This window comes from Rana temporaria, chromosome 3 (assembly GCF_905171775.1).
Source record: "Rana temporaria chromosome 3, aRanTem1.1, whole genome shotgun sequence".
In the NCBI taxonomy this organism is placed as follows: Eukaryota; Metazoa; Chordata; class Amphibia; order Anura; family Ranidae; genus Rana; species Rana temporaria.
Genome location: NC_053491.1, coordinates 314755701 through 314782116, shown reverse-complemented (window position 1 = coordinate 314782116; position 26416 = coordinate 314755701). Strand labels below are relative to the sequence as shown.

The 26416-nt window shown below is 40.9% G+C and overlaps 1 protein-coding gene across 6 annotated transcripts in view; it reads right to left on the bottom strand.

The window, feature by feature from the left end:
• Positions 1-2069: 2069 nt before the first annotated feature.
• LOC120932468 (protocadherin alpha-C2-like) overlaps positions 2070-26416 on the bottom strand; it is a 385799-nt gene continuing 361452 nt past the window's right edge. For all 6 annotated transcript variants that reach the window (XM_040344839.1, XM_040344840.1, XM_040344837.1 and 3 more), the window contains exon 4: positions 2070-3505. In XM_040344839.1, coding sequence (XP_040200773.1) covers positions 3192-3505 — 314 coding nt within the window. In that variant the 3' untranslated portion in view covers positions 2070-3191. The remainder of the gene's footprint in view (positions 3506-26416) is intronic.

Here is a 26416-nt window from a genome sequence, read left to right as displayed (position 1 = left end):
TACATTCAACAGTTAAAGTCAACTATAACTGATAGTAGCGTTTGCATTCACATACACAAGCACAGAATAAATATGTTAGATCTTCATAGGAGCATAGGGCATAATAACTTATATTTTAACATCAGTGTACATAAGATCTCCAGTTCATCATCTTCTTCTTCTTGTAAGAAAGTTAAAAATGAAACCAAAACCCATATGTCAGAGTCAACAACACACAATAGATTGCAATGACACAATATGAGTAGGTCATCTGAAGAGGAGGAACCATTTGGTCTATTATGAAGTCCAGATGGTTTCAAGAAACATCATTGTACTTTGATTGCACATGTAAGTCATGTTTGTGTTCTCAATTACAAATAATTCTTTAACACATGCAGCAGCTTAACACATTGTGAACTGACATAGGTAAAGCTGTGTTTACTGGGTGAGAAGTACGATGATTCAGGCAGCTTTTTAAATGTGATTACAAAGCAGCACTTCTAATTGTCAAATGGTTTGCAGTAACATGCTTGAGCACGTTGGATAAAAGGACCACTAAATTTTATCTACAAGTCACCCTATAGCAAAAATTCAAATAGATTATTTATATATATGCAATATATGTGCAAGTATTTTAGTTACTTTTTAGTATTTCTTATTTGACTGTGTGGAAGCCTTGTTTTCTGTAAGTTTACCTTTATTGGTTGCAATGAAGCCTTTAGGCCATGAGGGCTAGGAAGGAATAATGTAAACCTGAGCTGTAACACCAAATGGCTGTATCTAACCAAAGAAACCTTGGTGTTACATCAGAAGCTGACTATGCAAGAATACACTATTTATTCATATGCACTAAGGTCATCATCATTGCAGTGCCCTGTGGCTGCATGCTAACCTTTCCTACTCCTAGTTTAGCCTTTAGATCCCAGAAGTCAGTACTGGGAGTCAAAGCATACACTTGTAAAGGAGTATTAGCAGTGACCATTACTAGCAACATGTAACATTTCCCTAGTCTCCCATTGTCTACTGAAGCATGTCTTCAGCCTTTAGCCAAACCTGACATATTCAGGGTCTACAATACCTTATTTGTTGACAACTACGGATGTAGTGGGCCTATCTGTGGGACTTGCTAGAGACAAGTAAAGCATATATTGTCTGCAAATCTTGTTTTCATATAACCTAATACATCTATTACATGCCACCAATGTGAGCCTACCTATAAAAATCATTTTCACTTAGCTACAGTGTCTGCATACACAGATCATATTTATTACTATGAAGTTAAAGGCATGAGACATTATATCATCTGTTGTGAAAGTTACAAAATTATACTACTACTATATTACATTTCATATAATTAGAAACTTGTATTTTCTGTTTAGTGGCCCTTTCTAGTGGTCTAAGTTTATCATGAAGACATAAACAACCAATCTGTGATAGGTGTTAATGATCTGACTTGCATCATACTTATCAAGATTATGATTGGCATGGAGCCCTTACACGGGACTGTCCCTATTTGTTGTTCTTCAGGAAAATTAACATCAAGGTACATTTAACTTACTGTACATGTATAAATATACACTGTATTATTATATCATACATATACTTATTCATGATACCTTTTGTCTTGTTTTATTTTATCTTTCTCGATCTATATTTGTTATTTATATTACTTATGCCCCATACACACAATCAGAATTTCCGATGGCCTAAAATCCGATGGAATTTTTAGTCGGAATTCCATTTAAGCTGTCTTGCATACACACTGTCAGAACAAATTCCGACCGTCCAAAACGCGGTGACGTAAAACACTACAACGAGCCGAGAAAAATTAAGTTCAATACTTCCGAGCATGCGTCAACTTGATTCTGAGCATGCGTGGGTTTTGTCTCCGTCGTAGTTGCACACAGACAATAGGAATTGCCTATAGTTTTCAATGGGCCATGTGCTTGCAGATGCGCACACATTTCCAGTGGTCAAAGACAGTACATTTTGATAAACTTGTGCTCAAAGAGCAGGGGGCTACAAATACAACTATTACGCATTATTTTTGTTTAGATTTGTACAGATAAATACTCTGTTTTCAGTTTTTGTTTTTTTGCATTTTCCTTTAAACGTCATATAGTATAATGCACCCTGATTATAATTTTCCTTAAAATACACTACAATAAGATTAGCTTTTTTGCTTTGAAGAGAATATATTTCACCCTTAATATGCACTCTTTGAAAAGTATGAGCTAAGTAAGAGTTTATTTACATGTGAATTTTTTTTTTTTTCTTATTTTATATGTAAGTATATGTGATTTTTTTTCAGAAGTGATTACATTTACAATAACAGAAGGTGGGAACAGAAATAAACATGTTATTTACTATCTTGATTCCTGAGGAATTAGCTTATATGTAGGTTTTGCTTGATGCATTCAAATGTTGTCAAGAGCCTGATAAAACGTAATGGTTGAAGGTCGGTATATATAAATTATTATACATATCAATATACTCAGTATGAAATCTACATTAATTGTAAAGATATTCTATTTATTTGATGTGGTTGAATTTGATTGTTAATGGGTGTTTTGGCCCATTTCTGAAAATATTGGTTTATCCTTTTTTGTACTCTATTTTTTCTCAGAAATATGGTGTAAATTTACATGTGCATCTTGTCCCATGAGTGGTTGAATATAACATGTTTTTCTGTACATTATACTTTATTTACAAAGATATACCTTAAAGTATACATGTTACCAGTATCCACTGGAGACTTTCAGTCTTGTGGCAGGATGTATATAAATATTTAGAGAATGCAGCCAATCTGGGATCAGGAACTAGAGGTATCCCAGAGGCATAAAATAACCAATGGAACAGTAATGTTAGTAATTCCTGATGAACTGAATAGTGGCTTCACCTAAAAAATGAAAGTCTCCCTCACCACCGGCAACAGTAACACTTCAACAGTCACTTATTTATTATATGCACAAACTGCATTTGCATTCTTTGGATGTGAAAGACAACCGCTGGATACTATATGACTAAACATTTGACATTATAAAGCTTTAAGACACAATCTGATAATGATATTGACAAACTGTATAGATTCTCAGGCTTGAATGATGAAGTCTTTTTGTTTGTAGGAAGGTGCATTAACAATAGGAAGATAATTATGAGTTGCTACATTATGTCTTACAAAAATGGGGGAAATAATTGGCTTCAGTATCCTTTCATTGATCATTGTTGTCAGCTGCGTTATTATTTGCTTTCTCTTGATTTTTGTTCCCCTTCTTCTTTTTCTTTTTCTTTTTTGTTTCTTCCTTTTTACCAAAGGTTATGAAGTTACTTTTTTGAGCTTGCGCGGATGGCTGATCCTGGCGGATAGAAATGATGGCTGGGGATCCTGGGATAATAAAATTCTCTGGAAAATCGGGTGGTATTTGTGGCACTGGTTGTTTTTGATTGCCAGGTCCATATTTGAAGGTCCAGCTGTTGCAGTTCACACCAGCTCCTACTGGGGGAGACACTTCTCCTCCTTCGGGTTCTGTAAAGTTGAAAACATACATCATTATCTTTAAATAATAACAACACTAAACTGACAATTATATCAATCCTATATTACATATCACTATAAGCTCATTGTACACTTTCAATTCTAAAATCAACTTTTACATTTTCCAAAACCAAAGACATGAACAGACAGATTTGTGGTTTAGTTTTCTTTATATACACATTTATCTTTCTGGTAAAGATCCCTTCTTTAATGTCTTCAGTGGGACCAGGTTTCTGAAGTGAAGGTATGGAAACAGGTTAACTTGAAGAGAAGATTTTATTGTCAGCAGTATGAAAAAGCAGTATGAAAAACAACAAAAGATAGCCTCAAGGCCTCCCTCTATCCTCAAAGAAAGATGATCTGGGAGTCCATAGTCATAACAAAATTTAAAGCACCTAAGAATATATATGCTAGGTATGAACCAAAAATGGAAAGGGTCTGTATATACCTATATCTAAATAGCCAAAGCACTGTATAAATCCACTTTATTCTACACAAATAATTTCAAACCAATTTCTAAAAAACTTCCACTGTATTACAATTGGATTCCCTAGCGCATATTGTTCTGATGTTGCAATGGCAAACCTCTATATAATACATGTGATGCCCAAAAGACAAAAAAATTATAATAAAAATAAATAAAAAACTGTCAAAATATGTAACAATATGTGTCTATATAGAGACTAATGTCTATTTGGATATATGTAATTTCATAGGCTTTGAACCTACAATCACCACAAAGGTAAAGGATAAAAGTCACCATAGATGCATGAAGATAATGCAGTGTGGTCTAAAGCAGTGGTTCTCAACCTCAGTTCTGAAGTACCCCCAACAGGCCATGTTTTGGGAATTTCTCTTAGATAAAATACTTGTCCAAAACACCAAGCTATTGACTCTGATTTAAAGCACCTTGGCAAGATAAGGGAAAACCTGCAAACATGGCCTGTTGGGGGTACTTGATGACTGAGGTTGAGTACCACTGGTCTAAAGGAGGGCCCTTTGATAGAAGGGGAAGGACATGCAGATGTCAATCCACCTCCCTCACACACTAAGTTACGATGACATGCAATGAACTCTATTTTCCAAGAAGTTGTAGATCCTTTATGTGAAACATGAAGGTCACTTATATAAGTTAATAGTAAGTGAACAATGGTGTGGTCCAGGGGAGGTCTATAATGTCATACAGCCTCCCTAAGTTGAAATATGGTGTGTCACAGTTCCTGATGTTGAAACACAGATCACATTTGCGAATCCTGTTATGGGTCAATGTAGAGATGTGGTCCAGGGGAGGACTCCAGACATAGAAATATTCTATACCTTCCTCGCACACCTTTTGTAAATCACCATACAATCATCAATGACCCACAGAGTTCCTTGTGTGCACTGCAAGTGTCTCAATGTTGGTCAAACATCCACTAGTAGACAAATAGTTTCCTGGAACTCATAAGTCTGGGCATCACCAAGTAGAGACAGTTCTGAGCTTCCATAATGCATATCAGCAGTACCTTGAATTTTTTGAGGAAAATACTAAAAGTGATTTATGTTTTTAGTCATAGCTATCATTACATTCTACGGGAGAGTCTGAAATGTATTGGTTTCAATGCAATCAAAACCGGTATCAAAACTGGGGGGTTAAAGTATTCTCATTTCCAACCAGGTCTCTGTTCCTGGTCTTTACATGATTTACTATAAGCATTGATTCCTATCAGTACAACCAATCACAGGCCAATGCACTTCCATATGAAGACAAAGATTAAGAGTTTTTGTTGCTGGCAATTTTCAATGCAGAGCCCATAGCTTTTGGTTTGACTGCTCCTGGTGCAAGATCTGATAAGTGTGCTGCTACAGGCAAAGTTAAATAGAAGGGGATGGTTTAGGTTTTAGGTTAGCTGACTTTTAGAATGAGAGCTTTAGGGGGGTGAGTTAAGGATTGGTTTTGAGCTCAGGTTTAAAAAAAGAGTTACATTTTAAAATAAATGTACGTGTTAAAGCTGAACTCTTCCCCCCTTAATACCTGATTCTGACAAATCTGTGTAAGGAAGATCTGTAAACTTGAAAACCAAAAAATTCCTGCGCAATCACTAAAACTCAACTTGAGCAATCCTTATATGTTTACATCGACATTCCCACACCCTAATTTTATCTTCTCAAAAAAATGCAGCACATCTTATATTATATACTGTATAAACCCCTAATGAAAATAAATATAAATAAATACGTGAAAAAAAAAGAAATTTTAATTTTTATCCTGTGTGCCAGCAAATACTGTATATGCACCCATCTTTAACATAGCTGACAATTGCACATCAAATGGCTGTGCAATTAACACAACCAAACTCAAACAATCCTATTATCTTAGGCTGCTGCTCACATTGTTCGCACACCCTAAGCATATCTTAATAACAAAGTGCAGTGCAAGTGCACCACAAAAATCCCCAATGCTGATTCTAGATAAAAATAAATACATAAAAAAAAAATATGGCGCATGCGTGATGGACGTCTGAAGCAGTAGCTCCGCTCCACCCTGGACCTTAATCGCTTCTAGAGGGTCATAAACTTTCAGAAACTTGGCTATTTTATCACCCCTCGAACCGCATTGGAGTAGTGCATGCCGTCGAAGAGGACGGCATGTAGGCTCGGCTTTAGAATACTCTTACCCACTACCTTCTTCGCACACGGGAACAGTGCAACATGTCTCAAAATGGCACCGCGGACGGATCGTGTTCTCCTTTACCAGCCACTCTATCGCCACAAGCCCCTTCCTCGCAGCCAGGCTCTAACCGTGAGTACCCTGCCTCCTTATCTAAAGCAGATCTGGATGCCAGCCTGGAATCCATGTACAAGAAGCTTGCTTCTAAATTTCAGACGGCGCTGCATAAAACATCCCATACACTCTCACAGGAGATCGCAGCTTTGGGTACCAGGACAGATAGACTGGAAACGAAGCACGATGAACTGGCTCTGGGCTATAGCAACCTTAGTAGGGAGTACGATCCACTTGTCTCTGCTTTTTCTCAGATGCAATCTCAAATCGAGGATCTCGATAATAGGAACAGACGCAACAATTTTCACCTACATGGAATCCCAGAATCCGAAACCAAGCTCATCCCCACAGTCATCCGACTGTTTAAGTCCCTTCTCCCAGATTGTGATTCCGCCACCTTCACGTGTGACTGCATTCACAGGGCCCTCAGACCGAAGCCTCCTGCGGACAAACCGCCTAGAGATGTGGTCCTCTGTATGAAGGATTTCCTCACCAAGGAGGAGATCCTGAGAGCTGCCCAGAACAAACAACGTATTACTCTAGATGAGCATACTATCCAGATATACCCAGACATTTCCCCGGCCACACTCGATAGATGTAGGGGCCTGAAGGAGGTTACCTCGGCTCTCCAATCTGCACGGATCCGCTACAAATGGGGCTTTCCCTTCAAGTTAGTGGTCCCCCATAATGATACAACCTACTCGGCTACATCTCTTCTCGAAAGGTCAAGAGATCCTGGTGAAGCTGGGCCTCCTTGATGCAGAAGCTATCCGCCGCCTTCCTTCAACCCCCAGGCCTTCTCCGATCTGGCACACACCACCTCCCTGCAGAGACTGGAGACGGATCCGCTACGAAGCCAGAGACAGAAACAATGATTAGCTCCGCTATTCTTGCTATTCCGAAGCTTGGAACATCTTAAACTCGGACACGGCTGCTTCTACATTTATGTTTGGTCCTCTTTATTTTTTTATGGTGTGTTTTTTTTGCAATCCTCTGGCTCCGGAGTCAGTCCCTTGGACTTGCAGCATGTCCTCCCCGCCCAGCTGAAGTTCATTTCACTGACTTTGCTACAAGGAAGAAAGACTGACATTTTATTTTAGTTATATATTCTTCACTTGTCTTCACTTTTCTCACTTACTAGGTGCTGCTGGGTTCGAGACCTCTTGTTAGGTTGATTTTTTATACCTGATCCAATTTTGTTATTGGACTAAATGACTTCCTTTTTCCTACAGTTTTTTTTATTTTTTATTGTGTGGTTATTAACTTTTTTCTTTTAGGTCAGCTTTGCCTTAATTTGAAAGTCTTATTCTGCCAAGGAGACCGCGGTGGTATGCAAATGATATGTGAATCATTTGATCACTTTCACATATTTGATCACTTTCCCAGAGATAGTATGGTTTTACTCCACTCATGCCTATTACTTGCATATCACATAATGTGAAGGGATTTAATTCCCCTATTAAGAGACATAAGGCTTTTGCTTTGTATAAACAACTAGGGGCCAAGATTCTCCTTATCCAGGAGACGCACTTTGCCCACTTCTCGCACCCCAAGTTCTTCCATAGACAGTTCCCCCAGGCATTTTACTATCTTCACTCTTTAAAAAACAGGGGCGCTGCCATATTTTTGCACACCTCCTTCCCCATGGAGGTAATACATGTTTTTAGAGATGCAGAAAGTTGATATGTCATCATTAAGGGTCTTCTACACAACTAACGATAGCTAGTATTTATGCTCCGAATGACTCCCCTGCCTTGTTCTTTAATTCCTTTTTTGACCATCTAGCTAAATATCAATCTGCTCACAGGATCATAGGTGGAGATATTAACATGGTTGCCAATGCCACATTAGATAGGTGCACCTCACCTGCAACGGCTAAAGCATTCATTCTATGACTGGTTTGAGCTCTAAGAACTCTATAGTGGCTGTTGGCTTGAAGCTGTGGGAAGATTATAAAGTCAAATTTAAGCTTGTGTCGCAGACCCCTCGGGGTGCCTCATTTTTGGGTGACCCTAGATTTCCCACTGCATATAGACACCCAGACTCTTTCAAGGTTTGGGTGGACTGTAAGTTGACAAAGTTGGATGATTTTCTTCAAGATTCAAAATTTTTTAACTTTCTCCCATCTACAATCGCTTCATCCTATTCCAGCAAGGGAATTTTATCACTTTCTACAAATTCAACACTTTTTCCAACAGCACTACACCGGTTACTGACTCAAATACTCTCTTTGAAAATATATGCTATTCAACTCCCAGACAAAAGGGCCTCATCTCAGGGGTCTATAGATTAATGGAATCAGTTGGTGAGGCGCCCACATTGAAATATAGAGCACAATGGCAACATGAGCTTAACCTAGGAGAGTATGAGTTAGATTGGGAGAAAAATTGGCAGAACATGCGCAAGTGTACTAAGTCTTTGACAGTTAGGGAAACCGCCATTAAACTGTTGACTAGGTGGTATTACCCTCCCCTCCACTTAAGTAAAATCTACCCACGGATTTCCCCTTCCTGTTTTAGGGGTTGCCCTCGCCAGGGTTCGTTCCTCCATTTATTTTGGGATTGTGAAAAACTGCAGCCTACCTGGAGGGCGGTCCTGGGGTTGATAGATATATTAGCTGGGGAGCCTGTTTCTTTGACAATTAAGCACCGTCTTCTATTTCAAACCCTGCTAGACACCCCCAGACCCCAAATGAGGCTGATTCATTCAGTCTGTATTGCCATGCAGTGGTTTATTGCACTACATTGGACAAAATGTCGGTCCCCTTCGCTCAGGTAATTACACGTGTAGATCAAATGATGCTGTCAGAAAAAATATTTCATACCTTATGTGACTCTATCCCAGTTTATGATGCTAAATGGAACTCTTGGTTCTTGTATAGGCTTCAGGAATGAGTGACCTTAGATTTATTGCTTTATTATGGTTTTGTTTGCTTTTTGTTTTATTTTGAATTTTTTGGTTAAGTTCTTGGATTGCCTTATATGCTTTGTATAAAATGTCATCTCAGGGCTCTGAGTTGCTATACATCCAGGTTTTTCTACCTGTTTAGATTTAAGTCTTATGGCTGTTGATTGCCTTTTTGTTATCACCTCGACTGGACATGATTTACTTGAATTTTATCTCATATTCCTGAAATTGGTAATCCTTTTCTTTTGTTCTGTTCTTACCCTCAATAAAAAAATGTTTTGAAAACAAAAAACAAAAAACAAAAAATTAAATTATTATGCTGCTTGCTGGCAAATATCCACACTCCTCATCAAAATAAGTGACAATTGCACATCAAGTGTGAAAAATAAAAATAAGCAAAATATAGTCCAAATTTAGAACTGTTCTTCCTTCCTCAAATCTGTGCTCTAATAAAGCAAAATTTCAGTCCACATAAGTGAATAATCCATGCTCCCCCATCTTTTACACTTTGCTCTCACTTTTCGTTATGACCTATAAGATTAAATAGGTCAAATATAGCCTTCCCCTTAAAACACTTCCTCCTGGGTTGACATCATATGACATCCTGTAATTGAAAGAGTCCAAATGGCTGCACACCCAAGCATTAATCCCCAAAAATCTACTTTATTGTGTAAATATATTAAAGGCACCACAGATATGCTGACAAGGGCATATCTGTGGTGCTTTTAGTATATTTTCACAATAAAGTTGATTTTTTTGGATTAACATTTGGGTGTGCATCCATATGGACTCTTTCAATTACAAGATGTCATATGACGTCAACCCGGGTGGAAGTGGTTAAAGAGGAAGGCTATATTTGACCTATTTAATCTTATAGGTCTTAACGAAAAGTGAGAGCAAAGTGTTATAGCTACAACTGGGCTAGCACCCCACAACCTGTGCCATTTCACCTTGGAGCAGCGGGAACATATGACATCCTGGGGTTTACATGGTTGTACCGAGCTACAGGCATCATCCTGGAATCAAAATTTGCCACCTACGATGCTCTTTTATGTAGAAGTTATTTGAGGGCTATACAGCCACTCGATTACTTCTACATGTGGCAGAAGGGGATGCCGATCCCCTTGCCACCACCGCCTTTCCCAGGCTCTATGCTCTGATCGGGGACCCATCTGACTGCCAGCATCCTCTGGAGTGAACTGACATTGTTTCTCCCTCTCTGTGATGTCAGAAACCTGAAGCGACCAGGATTTTGCAGCTTCCAGTTTTGGTTCTTTGCTTACTGGCCTGTTACCAGCCAGTGTAGCAGCCAGTCAGATCAATTTAGGTCTGATCAGCTGCACTGGAGGCAAGAGGAGAGATCTGGGGTCTAATAGACCCCAGATCTCTCCATGAAGAGGACCTGTCACAGCCCATGCTATCACAGGGAATGTTGTTCAACCCTTGTGATAGCAATAAAATGGTTAAAAAATTAAAGGGACAGTATAAAAAAAGTTTTAAATAAAAAAAGTGTCCCCCATGCCCATGTGAAATGTGAACACATATGCAAGTCCTTCACTCATATGTAAATGGTGATCACACTTGTGAGGTATCGTCATGAAGGTCATAACCAGAGCAATAATTCTAGCCCAAAACCTCCTGTGTATCTCTAAACGTGTGTTTGCGTGGAATGAGATTAATTAAAGTGTATTTTTCCCCATAAAATTGTGTTTGAAAAACCTTCTGTGCAAATGTGACATAAATCGCAATGCCCACCATTTTATTTTCTAGGACCTCTGCTTAACAATATATATAATGTTTGGGGGCTCTAAGTAATTTCTTGACCAAAAAAGCTGGTTTCGTCATGTATGTGAGAAGGTTCAGAATTGGTCCGGTAGGGAAGTAGTTAAAGCAGTATTAAACCCAAAAGCAAACATTTATTATTGAATGTCAACAATTCTTACATGTAATGGCTATATGTTTTTTATTTTTTAGGCTATTTTCATCTGGTGATTCAGCCAGCAAGTCTGTTGTTTTTCAAAAGCACAAGCTCTCCAGCAGAATGTATCAGTTGACATGGATGAAACAAATCAAAGACTTGAAGGAATGACCAGCTTTTAATTATTATGTAATTTTTTTTATTTCAGACGTTTAAACACTTGCCGACCGCGCTATAGCAAAAATACTGCTACAGCGCGGTCGAGTTACTCTGACAGGACGTCCCTGGGACGTCCTCGTGCACTTCTGCATTTGCGCGTCCCCTGGGGCGCGCTCGCGGAAGTGTCCGTGCTCGCCGGGTCTAGAAGACCCGGCGCATCACGGATGACGGTAAATTGCCGCTGATCGCGGCCGTTTACCACGTGATCGCTCCGTCAAATGACGGAGCGATCACTTGTAAACAAACCGGCGTCATTTGATGACGCCGGTTCCTCCCTCTCCTCTCTGTACCGTTCGGTACAGAGAGGGGGGGGCGGGTGTCAGCAGTGCTGTGGCTGGATCTGTGACAACTGCAGTCACAGATCCAGCCATCCTTCCCTGCGCAATACTCTGCAATAACCCATACTCTGCCTGCAATACCCCCAATACTCTGCCTGCAATACCCCCAATACTCTGCCTGCAATACCCCCAATACTCTGCCTGCCATACCCCATACTCTGCCTGCCATACCCCATACTCTGCCTGCCATACCCCATACTCTGCCATACCCCATACTCTGCCATACCCCATACTCTGCCTGCCATACCCCATACTCTGCCATACCCCATACTCTGCAATACCTCGATACTCTGCAATACCCCGATACTCTGCAATACCCCAATACTCTGCCTGCAATACCCCATACTCTGCCTGCCATACCCCATACTCTGCCTGCCATACCCCATACATTGCTATACCCCATACTCTGCAATACCTCGATACTCTGCAATACCCCGATACTCTGCAATACCCTGCACAATACTCTGCAATACCCCAATACTCTGCAATACCCTGCGCAATACTCTGCAATACCCCTAAATCCCTGCGCGATACTCTGCAATACCCAAATACTCTGCAATGCCCCCAATACTCCGCAATACCCCAATACTCCGCAATACCCCAATACTCCGCAATACCCCAAAACTCTGCATATATAATGTTTTGGGGTTCTATGTAATTTTCTAGCAAATAAATGGTGATTTTTTCCATGTAGGAGAGAAATGTCAGAATTGGCCTGGGTGCTCCAGAACGCCTGATGGTGCTCCCTGCATGTTGGGCCTCTGTATGTGGCCACGCCGTGTAAAAGTCGCACACTTGGGGTATCGCCATACTCGGGAGGAATAGCAGAATGTGTTTTGGGGTGTCATTCGTGGTATGCATATGCTGTGTGTGAGAAATAACCTGCGAATATGACAGAAACAATTTTTTATTTATTTATTTTTACAGAATTTTTTGTCGTTTTTCTTTTATAGCGCAAAAAATTAAAAACCCAGAGGTGATCTAATACCACCAAAAGAAAGCTCTATTTGTGTGAAAAAAAGGACAAACATTTCAAATGGGTACAATGTTGTATGACTGAGTAATTGTCATTCAAATTGTGAGAGCACCGAAAGCTGAAAATTGGTCTGGTTAGGAAGGGGGTTTAAGTGCCCAGTGGTCAAGTGGTTAAAGGGTCACTAAATTAAAAAAATGTTTTGCTGAAATGACTGTTTACAGGGTATAGAGACATAAAAGTTAACTGATTCCTTTTAAAAATGATTACAAATAATTTAAAATCAATCATATAATGTGCCTGCAGTTTAGTTTCACTTTTAAACTGGTTTCATGTTTATGTGAAGTAAAGAGACACACAGAACAAAAACAAACAAATCCAGGGCAGTGTTTTGTTTTTAAAATGAATCAGAATGGTTCTGTTAAGTTTTAGACACACAGTAATGACAGCTTAGACGTACAGTGAAAAGCTCCCAGTACGATGATTATAAGGAAACAGGCAACTAGGAAGTGTGGAGATCACAGCAGTTTTACAGCAACATCAAAGCAAAAACAAGCAATGAGAACATGAAACCAGTACTGCAGTAAGGTAAAGGAAGCTATTTAGCTAAAAAAAAAAAATCCTTTAGTGACCCTTTAAGCTTTATTAATTCATCATGAATAACATTTAGGCAATGTGTAATCTGTATTATATAAATCCTGCTAGTCCTTTACAAATTCAACTAAACATGTATATCCACCTCCACTGATATGAAATAGGGGGTCGTTTACAAAATCATATAAACGATATATAGTTCTTTATATTTCATATACGTTTTATGGATGGTCACATTTTCTGAATAGTAGAAAATACATGTTTTTTTGCATAGATCAAGGAAAGCTATTTACAGCATTTCTTAACAGGACTTTTCATTTCTAACAGTGGCCAGCGGAGGCAGTGTTTTTCCTTTAGAACGCACACATAAAATATAAGCCATGGTAATCAGAAATGTGCAGAAGTTAGCATTGAATATGATGCAGACATTTAGAAATGAGCACATGGAAATGCTTCAGTAGTTCCACACCCACTTTGTTTAGTAAGATTAGAGATACAAGGCAGCAATCAGTGCAAGAGATATTTTGTTTCTACACACATGTAAAATGACAGTTTGTTAAATAAACTGGTTTTCCCTAGCAAGGACTTTTGGTTGACAAATTAAAGCCACAAATCTCAGTAATTAATATTATTGTGTAATGATTTTACAAAAGCAGGGCATGCTAAACTGTTATTTTTCCAATAACAGAAAAGAGGACACTGCAAATCCTAATCCTAAACACACAGAGTTAACCAGATTTGCTTATGAGCTGAGCTTTATCTGCCCTTTTCAGGAAATTAAACTTCTGTCTGGTCTACCACAGAACATTACGGATCTTTATCTGTAAATTGAAGCGGTGTGTGTGGCGTCTGCACATCTGATTCTCACAGGTCTAATAAAATCCTTGTCAAAACATATTAGTGTCATAATGCCCTTAATAATATTTTATGGGTAACTCAATATCCGAGTACAACCTGCTTCACATAATAAAAAAAGTTTTCATTTCATATAGATTACTTGTTTTGATATTTTGTGTCATTTAAAGGGTACCTCCACTTTTGTGGGGAAAATAAATAGCAAATAAAGAAAAAATAATATAGCGTATACAATTGAGACACAAGTAATTGAATGTTATTAAAAATGACATTTCCTTTTCAATCTGCAACCGCTGTAATTTTCTGAAAATGCAATATGGCTACCTGGAGTTGTTCTGTACACAGAATGTGTACTGACCACCCCCCAGATACATGCAGGCATAAGCTCAGAAACTTTCTAACCACATCCCTTTAACCCTTTTGCTGTCAGAACTATTTTTGCATATTTTGTGTGCACACATGTTAAAATGCACATTTTAGGCCTGATGATTAGTTAAACCCCCCAAACAGTACGTTTTTTTCTAAAAGCAGAGACCATATAATGATGGTTAGTTGCAATTTTATGTTACACAAAACAATTTACGAAAAACTTGTTTTCAGTAAAAATACACTAAGCCCGGGTTCACACTGGGCTGTGGGAATGAAGCCGTGCGAGTTCAGCTGAATTCGTGTGGATTTCACTCCTGCTTGTCAGTTGCGATTTTGGCCGTGATTACAAAGACATCTGTGCAGGTTTCTGCACAGAAATGACTTTTTGAAATTGGTGTAGGGCCGAAGATGCGACGTTGCACTGATTAGGATGGTGCGATTGCCAGCAATTGCTGGCAAATGCCGCCGATCTGACATGTCAAATCGTACCAGTGTGAGCCAGGGCCAAAGGTAATTTAAAGTTGAAGTTCACCCAAAAATACATTTCTAATAATACCTTGAGCTGACCGGTTATACTGCGAGGATGCTGTTTTTTTTTTTTCATACATACCTTGTTAGCGGTGTTTCATCCCTCGGCTTCCGGGTACGATTCTAGTGGGGCTGGGCGTTCCTAGTTGATTGACGTTTCTCCGACCGGCGCATACTGCGCGTCACGACTTTCCGAAAGAAGCCGAACGTCGCTGCACAGGCGCCGTATAGAGCCGACTCTATGCGGCGCCTGCGCAATGACGTTCGGCTTCTTTCGGAAAGTCGTGATGCGCAGTATGCGGCGGTCGGAGGAACTTCAATCAACTAGGAACGCCCAGCCCCGCTAGAATCGTACCCGGAAGCCGAGGGATAAAACACTGCTAACAAGGTATGTATGAAAAAAAAAAACAGCATCCTCGCAGTATAACTGGTCAGCTCAAGGTATTATTAGAAATGTATTTTTGGGTGAACTTCCACTTTAAGCACACACTAACACAATATATTACCCAATGGTTAAAAAAATATATTAAAAGATGAGATCATGTCGAGTAATCTCTGCACTGTCATCTGACATGGCTATTCCATACACCCAGGAAGGGCAGTGGAGCCTGAGATATGGGCAGGGAGCACGTGGAGAAACACACACAGTTTATGTAAACAGCAGTGTCAAGATTTGCACCCTGTATGAATCAATGGCTGGTGCCGCCACTTTTTTCTAGTGGCTTCCGGAAGACACGGTCAGCAAAACTAGTCGAGGCCCCATGGGTGTCATCACTTCCTTTAAAGGGGAGGTGGTGTGAATACTCCCAAGGCTGTTTACATTAGTGCAAAGTCTGGGTACAATTACAAGTGAGTGCCTTGCTTTGTTATCTTTGTTCATCTTTTATAATAAAATTCTACACACTATAGCACTTCTCTGGTTTAATGTTGTGATGACTTTGGAGTGATGATTGAAGCCCTAAGGTGATCGTGGAAGATCTACTGGAGAGTGGTGTGACCCATAAGAAGGACACATATTATTCCTAAGCACTTGTTGACCTTTAGTGAAATAGAGGTAGTTGAATTGACAGTGAGTATGCACCTCTCATCATAGTGGTGGTGATTTGTGGTGGCACTATTGTAAGATTATCCATCCAGACACAGAAGATTTAAACACATGGGGGCAGATCCACAAAAGAATTACGCCGGTGTATCTATTGATACGCCACGTAATTTTTAATTTCCCGCGTCGTATCTGTGTTTTGTATCTACAAAACAAGATACGACTGCATCTCGGATCGATCCGACAAGCGTACCTCTTAGTACGCCGTCGGATCGTAGATGCATTTTTTCCGCAGGCCGCTAGGTTTGCGTTTCTGTCGAATTCCGCATTGAGTATGCAAATTAGCTAGTTACGGCGATCCACGAACGTACGTCCGGCCGGCGCATTTTTTTACGTCGTTTGCGTTCGGCTTTTTCCGGCGTATAGTTAAAGCTGCTATTATGAGGCGTATTTAATGTTAAGTATGGCCGTCATTCCCGCGTCAAATTTTGAATTTTTTACGTCCTTTGCGTAAGTCGTTCGCGAATAGGCATTTGCGTAGAATGACGTCACCGTTGTAAGCATTGGCTTGTTTTCCGGTTTCATTTCGAGCATGCGCACTGGGATACCCCCACGGATGGCACATGCGCCGTTAAAAAAAAACATTGTTTATGTCGGGTCACAACATATTTTCATAAAACACGGCCACCATCACATCCATTTGAATGGCGCGCCCTTACGCCGCCAAAGATACACTACGCCTCCGTAACTTACGGCGCAAATTCTTTGAGGATTCGGGAAAAAAAAAGTTACGGCGGCGTAGTGTATCTTAGATACGCTACGCCAGGCGGATATATGCGCTACGTGGATCTGCCCCATGGTGTTGGCAAAATAGCTCATGTTGATAGAATTTTATTTAAAGGGGTTGTAAAGGTACAATTTTTTTCCCCTAAATAGCTTCCTTTACCTTAGTGCATTTCTCCTTCACTTACCTCATCCTTCAATTTTGCTTTTAAATGAAAAAAAATTGTACCTTTACAACCCTTTTAATTGTTGATTTATGTGGTGATTTCATTGTGTTAGCGCTTTTATTATCCTTTCCCATTTCTGCACATAGTGAATATTATACTTTTTCACTTTAAGAATGGTAGTTTGTATTAATTTAGAAGCAAACGCCTTTATAAATAATTGACTGTTTGTATGTAACCGTTTATCCTTGCAGTTACTTGAAATTAGGGAACCTGACCTGGAAGCAGAGAGTTTGGCCTCGTACAGACGAGGGGACAGTCCGCTGAAAACGGTCCGCCGGACCGTTTTCAGCGGACATGTCCCCTCCGAGATTTCTGTCTGATGGTTGTACACACCATCAGACAGAAATCCGCGCGGACAGACAGCGCGGTGACGTGTCCGCGCCATCCCCGCGACAATAATGCGGCGATGTGCGCGACGCTGTAAGGTCAATGCTTCCACGCATGCGTCAAAGTGATTCGACGCATGCGAGGGATGGCGGCCGCTCAGACATGTACGGTGAGTCTGTACAGACGACTGAACATGTCCGACGGACAGGATTCCAGCGGACATGTTTCTTAGCATGCTAAGAAACATTTGTCCGCTCGAAAACGGTCGGGTGGACAAATGTCCGCTGGAAACCTGTCCGGTCGGCCGTACACACGACCGAACATGTCTGCTGAAACTGGTCAGCGGACTAGTTTCAGCAGACATGTTCGGTCGTCTGTACGAGGCCTTTGTGTTCATGGACAGCACATTTCTTTCTACATACAAGATGGCAACAGTTTATTATCCAATTTCAATGCGGCCATAGCACAAAGTGCTGCTGTGTCCATCTGTCTCTCCTCCCTCGTTCACCTGTCTGATTGAGGCCTTCAAGATGCATACATATTTTTGTTTTATTTGTCTTCTCTGCCCTAATAGAACTCTGAATAAGCATTTTCAGAATGAAAGCACTGAACAAGCAGGTGCAGCTGCAGACAATTAGTAAAAAGCTTTTTATTAAAAATATGCATAACCACAATGAGCATCTAATCTCAAAGCATAAACAAGGGAGACTCTTTGTTTCTCCTTTATACATTACACATCTGGTAATATATCTGCCCTGTCAAAAAAGATCAATGCCCGGGACCACTACTTTAGATATTTATTAGGCACTCACTGAAAAAAAGCAGTGTCATAAAAAAGATTTACTTCAAAAAAAGAAATAAAAAATAATTAAACAGTAAAATAATGCAGCTCAAATATAAAGACACCTTCATCATTTTCATTTTGGTGCCTTTAAATACACACTCGTCTTCTCAGTAATTATATAGCAGGCATTCTGTTTCCTGTGCCTGTGATCAGTGACATGGTGCAACGAGGATGCTGCCTATATTTAGCATGTTTCTACTACATATGCATCATTGTATTCACACGCTGCTGGTGCATCTGCTGTTTACTACATTAAGGTGACAAGCTAGTGGTACTGGAACAAGTAATAGCTCCCTAATGCTGTATTACTCATGAAGCTCTGATAATTATTCAGTTCTCTTCTATGCAGCTTTTCCTCTGCAGTGTAGCGTGGGTAGTGTGTTCTGCAGAGCAGATCTGCCCCACCCTTCATTCATTCACCAGTGCATGCAATTCCGGTCACTGCCTTTTTCCATAAATGTCTTTCTCAATTCTGTGCCCCAAAAAAAAAAAAAAAAAAACAACACTGCATCTTCTCTATGATAAGATATTTGCAGTGGCACAGTCTTCAGCCCTATTTTAACACAATTTTTACTCCGTATAAATATTCATGTTTGCAGCAGTACAAACCAATCCAATGTCATGTTGACATATCCAATGGGCTTAATGTTATGCTGCCTCATTTAGCAAAATTATACATGCATTTGGGAAATCACAAGGGGGGGGGGGGATGAGGCCACCAATAATACGACCTTGCCCCTAACCTGATTACAGTTTGCTGCGAACTTGGCACAGACACTGCAGTGGATTTTTGGCTGGGGTGTTTAGCAAATGTTTCAAGAGTTAAGTAGAGGAAAAAATAGACACAGCATCTAAGCAGTGATCTGGAAAGCAAACCTGAATTACAAAGCAGCTCTAGCTTGTGTTCCTAAGTACTGTCTGCTAGGTTCACAAGTTCAGGACAGTATTATATTTAGTATAATCCTCATAGGACATATCCTCCATTAGAGAAATTACAACAGCAAGAAAAACAATGTATGAAGATGATTGTCTACTTCAGATGGTTTTAGTTGGTATAATATTTTTTTCTTGTAAGAATAGAGTACACATCTTTAATATCCGAGTCACAGCCCTGAAAGTGCTCTTTGATGTACATATACTGTTTATTCTCAATAAATATTATATTTGCCTGCAATCTTTTTTTCTTGTAATTAAACTTTAAGTACCCCTATTCTTTAAATAACACTCCTTCCCCCCAGCCAGCATGCCCCCAATTCTTATTCTTCCCTGTCTTCCACATTTATTTCGATCTTCAGCAGTACACGCACCCTTGTTCAACATTTGTTCTTCACCCACTGCAGTAGATACTGACTTGTCCTCCAACAGCCACTGTACATACACACCAGGGGCCAGATTTAGAAAGATCAGCGGATCTTTCTGCTGGTGTAAGGTAACTCATTTACGTTACGTGGCCGCAAGTTTTTCAGGCAAGTGCTGTATTCACAAAGCACTTGCCTGTAAAGTTGCGGCGGCGTAGCGTAAATCCACCCGGCGGAATTCAAATTCGGCGGGTAGGGGGCATGTATCATTTAAATGATGCACGTCCCTGCGCCGAACGAACTACGCATGCGTCGGCCGTGACTGAATCTCATTACGCATGCTCCAAATGACGTCGGCAACTCGTCATGCTTTCGTCCAGCTGTATTCGCGAACGACGGCCATACTTAACATTAGCTACCCCTCATATAGCAGGGGTAACTATACGCCGGAAAAAGCCAAACGCAAACGACGTAAAAAAAAAGCGCCGGGCGGTCGTACATACTCACCTGTCCTCCACCTGTCTCTAAGCCACAGCTGTACTTACTCACCTCTCCTCCACTCCCAGCGTTATGTATTCATCTGCCCTCCACTTGTCCCCACCCCCAGCTGTACATACTCACCTGTCCTACACACCCATCATATGCTGCCACTGTGCCCATCATATTTTGCCAGTGTGACCATTAAATGCTGCCAGTGTGCCCATCATATGCTGCCAGTGTGCCCATCAAATGCTGTCAGTGTGCCCATAAAATGTTTCCAGTGTGCCCATCATATGCTGCCAGTGTGCCCATAAAATGCTGCCAGTGTGCCCATAAAATGCTGCCAGTGTGCCTCCGTCTGCCCGGCACTTATCCTGTCTTGGTGGGGCAGCGGGTGACAGCGACGAGAGTGGTCCTTCATGCATATCCTGCCATCCTCATCTCCCATCCTCTCCTCCTGATAGGCGTCCAATAGCGGCGCCTGTCGTTTCAGCCAATTAGGTGACAGGTAATAGACCCAAGCACCTGATTGCTGGAGAGGCAGTTCAGAGTTAAGAAAGCAAATATTCATTCACTTTTCTAATACAGCTGGGTGAACTGCGAGCGCCAACCATGTGGGGCATTAATCTATCCTTTGGGCATAGAGGGGGCAGCTGGAGAGGGCACCCGTGAACCCTTGTGGACGCCCTGCCACTGGTGCAAAATCTGGTGCAGCTGTGCATGCTAGCCAATCAGCTTCAAACTTTAATTTGTTCAATTAAGCTTTGGCAATAAAAACTGGTTTCTATGTAGAGCTGCACCAGATGTTGCACTCTCCAGTTCTTGTAAATCAACCCCAGTGTATTATATATTATTGCTATTTTCTTGCAGGAGGGGTTCTCTTGATGGTTTCATGTCTATGGCAGCAGTATTATAGGTGTATAAGCTTTACAATGTATAAATTGTGACTGCTTTTTTCCCAAAAAATCCTGTTTGTTCTGCTTCTTGACATTTGTCAATTTAGCAAGAAATCTGCAGGAAAAAGTGAGTGCCGGGGATATTGAGAGGACTCTGTACATCGGAAAAATAAAAAGCAATCCCCATGTTACCTTCAATATCACATTATAGTATTCGTATTTACTTGAAGAATTACCTAACGCAGGGGCAGAGATTCTACAAAATAATGCAGGGGCACTGGCAGTATGATGTGTAAATACATCCTTCAATAATAATGCTGGTGAAAAGATAGGTTTCTCGTTTTTACAAACGACATTTTTGCTCCCATGCAAAATAAGTTTATTATGAACAAAATGGTTGTTTTGAATACGAAAATAATTCCTAGTCTGTAAAAGTCTGTATCTTCATTGGGCAACCAACCCCCCCCCCCCGCATGCAGAAGTCAGACGAGAAGGCAGTGAGCTTCCCCCCTGTGGAAGACGGAAAGGAAGATGCCCAGAGCCCACTCTTTTTTATTGCCAATTAGACCCCTTTCACACTGAGGGGGTTTTCAGGTTTTTTAGCACTAGAAATAGCACCTGTAAAGCTCCTGAAAGCCGCCGCCTATTCATTTTAGTGAGACTTTTCACACTGGGATGGTGCGCTTGCAGAACGTTAGAAAAAGTCCTGCAAGCAACATCTTTGGTGTGGTTTGGGAGCACTGTATACAGCGCTCCCAAAACACCCTGCCCATTGAAATGAATGGGCAGTGCTTCCAAAGCGCTGCAACAAGGGGAGCTTGTATCCCCTTCTTTGGCCACTAGAGGGGGTTAAAAGTACTCCACTAGTGGCCGAAAAGCGCTGCTTCAACAGCGGTAAAGCGCCACTAAAATAAGCTTTACCGATAAAAAAAATTGGCTCTAAGACCCCAATGTGAAAGGGGTCCTAGAGCCTCAGGCTCTAATCATGTGCTTAAAAAAAAAACAGTTGAAAGCCTTGCGTCTGGTGCCCTGCATGTAGATAAGAGGCTGGGTGCATGGATTAGGGGGAGACGGCGACCCTGTGCCCCGTATGGATGGGCCACAACTGATTATAAAGCAGCTCCAAACTTTTCCTGCTGTAATTTTACACTTATCTGACATACTTAGCTATTCTTCCTAATGTGCTACATGAATAGATGATGACAGTCTTTTTAAATGTATTTCAATCTATTCTCTTGACAGTCTCTTTACCTTTATAATTGCTGCTATTTTTCTTCCATATTTCAGGATAGATAGTTCCGTTACTTTACTGCAGAATAATCAAGTTAAAAAGTCACTGGCAAAACCAGCATTATTATTAACATTAATGATTCATGAAAAGATTCATAATACTTGCAATGAGTTAGCAAGATTATATTGAGCTTCCTCTACTTTTATATAGATTCATTCTTATTTAAACGAATTAAACCAAACCTGCAATTACCTGACATGTCTTATTATAATTCAGATCTTTTATAAATTAAGTTACACAGCATGCAACTATGTGGAGATGAGTGTCACAGAAAGAGATATAGGCCTCGTACAGATGGGCAAACATGTACGATGAAAACGGTCCGCCGGACCGTTTTCAGCGTACATGCCCGCCCGGAGATTTCTGTATGATGGCTGTACACACCATCATACAGAAATACGCACGTACACGATACGCGGCGACAAAGCCGCGCCGTCGCCGCGACGATGACGTGGCGACATGAGCGGCCCTGGCAGTTCAATGCTTCCATGCATGCGTCGAAGTCATTAGATGCATGCGAGGGATGGCGGCCGCTCGGACATGTACGGTAAGTCTGTACAGAGGACCGAACATGTCCGACGGACAGGATTCCAGCGGGCATGTTTCTAAGCAAGTTTAGAAACATTTGCCCGCTCGAAAGCGGTCTGGCGGGCAAATGTACGCTGGAATCCTGTCCGCTCGGCTGTACAGACGACCGAACATGTCTGCTGAAACTGGTCCGCGGATCAGTTTCAGCAAACATGTTCGGTCGTGTGTACGGGGCCTTAGTGTTACTGATCCTTATCAATTTACAACACATGATAGACCATGTGATTCTATAAATTTCAGCACAATTATGTACTTTCTTGTACACAAAATGAGTTTAGACTGCAGCTAGCACTACATGCGTTCCTATATATATATGCATATAAATATACCGTTATCTCAGTGAAGCGCTGTCTTATGATACTGTATGGCCCTGTACACACGATCGGACAAAACCGATGAAAATGGACTGAAGTTCAGTTTCATCGGTCCAAACCGACCATGTGTGGGCACCATCGGTCAGTTGTCCTTCGGTCCAAAAAAAGAGAACTTGCTTTAAAATTGAACCGATGGACGTCTAACCGATAGGTCAAAATCGATGGTTAGTACCCAAAAGCATCGGTTCAAAACCCGCGCATGCTCAGAATGAAGTCGACGCATGCTTGGAAGAATTGAACTTCATTTTTCTCTGCACGTCGTTGTGTTTTACATCACCGCGTTGGACTCGATCGGTTTTTTAACTGATGGTGTGTAGGCACATCAGACCATCAGTCTGCTTCACCGGTTAACTGATGAAAATGGTCCTTCGGATCGTTCTCATTGGATGGACCGACCGTGTGTACAGGGCCTCAGTGATCAAACCTGTGCACAACATAAAATGTATGACAAAACCAACATCAAAATAACAAATGCCATCAATAAAATATTCACTTAAATAACATGCATAATGTCCTTCTTCATGAACAAATGTCATTAATCAATCAGTAAGTGCTGTATAGTCCTCCTGTGTAGTATGTGTGGCTCAAAGAATTAGTGCTGATATATAAACGTGGCAAAGATGTTATTTTTATCCTAATTAATTTATGCAAATTGATTGATTTATGCGCAGTCAATATAATTTACTCATGCTTGTTCCACCAACTTTAGTGCTCCTGCCTCCACCGACAATATATATATATATTGACCCAAAATAATGTTAGGTCAAATAACACTTTTCCCTTTATACCAGGTAGGTGTAAGTTCAGATGTTTTTCCATATCCAATTATCTCAGGAATTTAATCCTCTCCATCCTCCTCATATTTATTCCACCAAAACTCCAATGAAGATGGAGTATCATAGTGTAAAACGCCTTCCAGTAGTATCTATTAAAAAGTAAATTGAAAGCTCACGTTTTAAAGCACAGTACATATCTGATGCACTGCAGAGAACAAGCCTCTTTCCCCTCGGGGGTCCTGGTCTCCACACAAGATGGCGGATCATAAACTTCCTGTCATGCAGCTTGATGAATCAGCCCCACCCTACATGTTACATCACTAAACATCATCCCCTGATGAATTTCCCTGTGAATAAAGTAACTACAAGTATAGACATCTTTTCAGTTGTCGGCTTGTAGTTCTCAGTGAACTACCAAAGTGTTGTTGAGCGCTGTAATAGTTCATTGATTCTTCCTATCAGTGCGAAACTGCCTGCCCGTACAAAGTCTGCAGGACAGCAGGATCTGCAGTCAGCAGGTTGCTGGTGCAATACTTTCCAGGCTCCATGTGCATTTTTTTTAAAGGTGAATGTATAAATAAACTGTATACCATTTTAATTGGAAGAAATTACCGCTTGCCGCTTTCTTGTGCGTATTTTACTGCATTCAGCTTATCGACTTGTACAGTGCTTCCAGAAAGTATTTGCTATCCAAATTTTGTTATATTACAGCCTTATTCCAAAATGGATTAAATTTATTATTTTCCTCAAAATTCTACAAACAATACCCCCCCCAAAAAAAAGTATAGTGGGCTGTGTCCGTGCCTGCTCCACTCATTGTGGCCTGCGACTGGTTACCAAGTCGCTTAAGTGACCCTCCCTCTTCAAAAGGTTGGGCACCCCTGTGCTACAAGTTTGGCACACTTTTTTTCTTTGCGAGACCTCTTGGATGGGAAGTGTCAGTGCACAGCCATTTTCAGATCTCTCCAGAGATGTTCAATTGGGTTCAAGTCTGGGCTCTGGCTGGGTCACTCAAGGACATTCACAGAGTTGCCCCATAGCCACTCCTTTGTTATCTTGGCTGTGTGCTTAGGGTCATTGGAAGTTGAACCTTTGACCCAGTCTGAGGTCCAGAACCCTCTGGAGCAGGTTTTCATCAAGGATGTCTCTGTACATTGCTGCATTTATCTTTATCTTGATCCTGACTAGTCTCCCAGGTACTGCCGCTGAAAAACATCCCCACAGCATGACGTGCCACCACCATGCTTCACTGTAGGAATAGTATTGGCCAGGTGTTGAGTGGTGCCTGGTTTCTTCCAGAAATGATGCTTGCCATTCAGGCCAAAGAGTACAATTTTTGATGCATTTGACCAGATAATTTTGTTTCTTATGGTCTGAGAGTCCTTCAGGTGCCTTTTGGCAAACTCTAGGTGGGCTGCCATGTGCCTTTTACTGAGGAGTGGCTTACTTATAGCCACTCTACCACACAGCTCTCATTAGTGGAGAGCTTCAGAGATAGTTGTTCTTCTGGAAGGTTCTCCTCTCTCCACAGAGAAGCGCTGGGGCTCCGTCAGAGTGACCACTGGGTTATTGGTCACCTCCCTAACTGAGGCCCTTTTTCCCCAATCGCTTAGTTTGGCTGGGCGGCCCGCTCCAGGAAGAGTCCTGGTCATTTCAAACATCCATTTACGGATGATGGAGGGCACTTTGCATATTGGGACCTTCATAGCTGCAGAAATGTATCTGTACCCTTTGCCAGATCTGTGCCCTGATACAATCTTGTCTCTGAGGTCTACAGACAATTCCTTGAACTTAATGGCTTGGTTTGTGCTCTGATATGCACTGTTAACTGCGGGACCTTATATAGACAGGTGTGTGCCATTTGAATTCATGCTCATCAACTGAATTTACCACAGGTGGACTTCAATCAAGTTGTAGAAACATCTCAAGGATGACTGGTGGCAACAGGATGCACCTGAGCTCAATTTTGAATGTCATGACAAAGGCTGTGAATACTTACTGTATGTGATTTTTTATTTTATTTTTTCATTTTAATAGATTTGCAAAGATTTTAAACAAACTTCTTTCATGGTGTTATTATGGGGTATTGTTTGTAGATATTTGAGGAAAACAATTAATTTATTCAATTTTGGAATAAGGCTGTAACATAACAAAATGTGGAAAAAGTGAAGCGCTATAAATACTTTCCGGATGCACTGTAAAGGTACAATCACGTACCTGTACATTGACAGTGGCTTCTGGGTTCCCTTGTCAACTAAGATTTTAGCAACATGTTTCAGCCAATGATCATGGCTGAGACCTGCTGACTGGCTGTGTCAAATTAGAGGCCTGAGCCTTGTGTTGACAAAAAAAAAAAAAAAACACAGGGCTCTGTACAGAGAGAATTATCTTTTTGTCTCTCCTCCCTGCTTTGCAGGGAGAAGGAACAGATATTTAGTAAAAAGCAGAAAACATTACACATTGTTAGGCACATTGTTAATCCTTTAATCACCCTTTTCCCAGCCAGTGTCA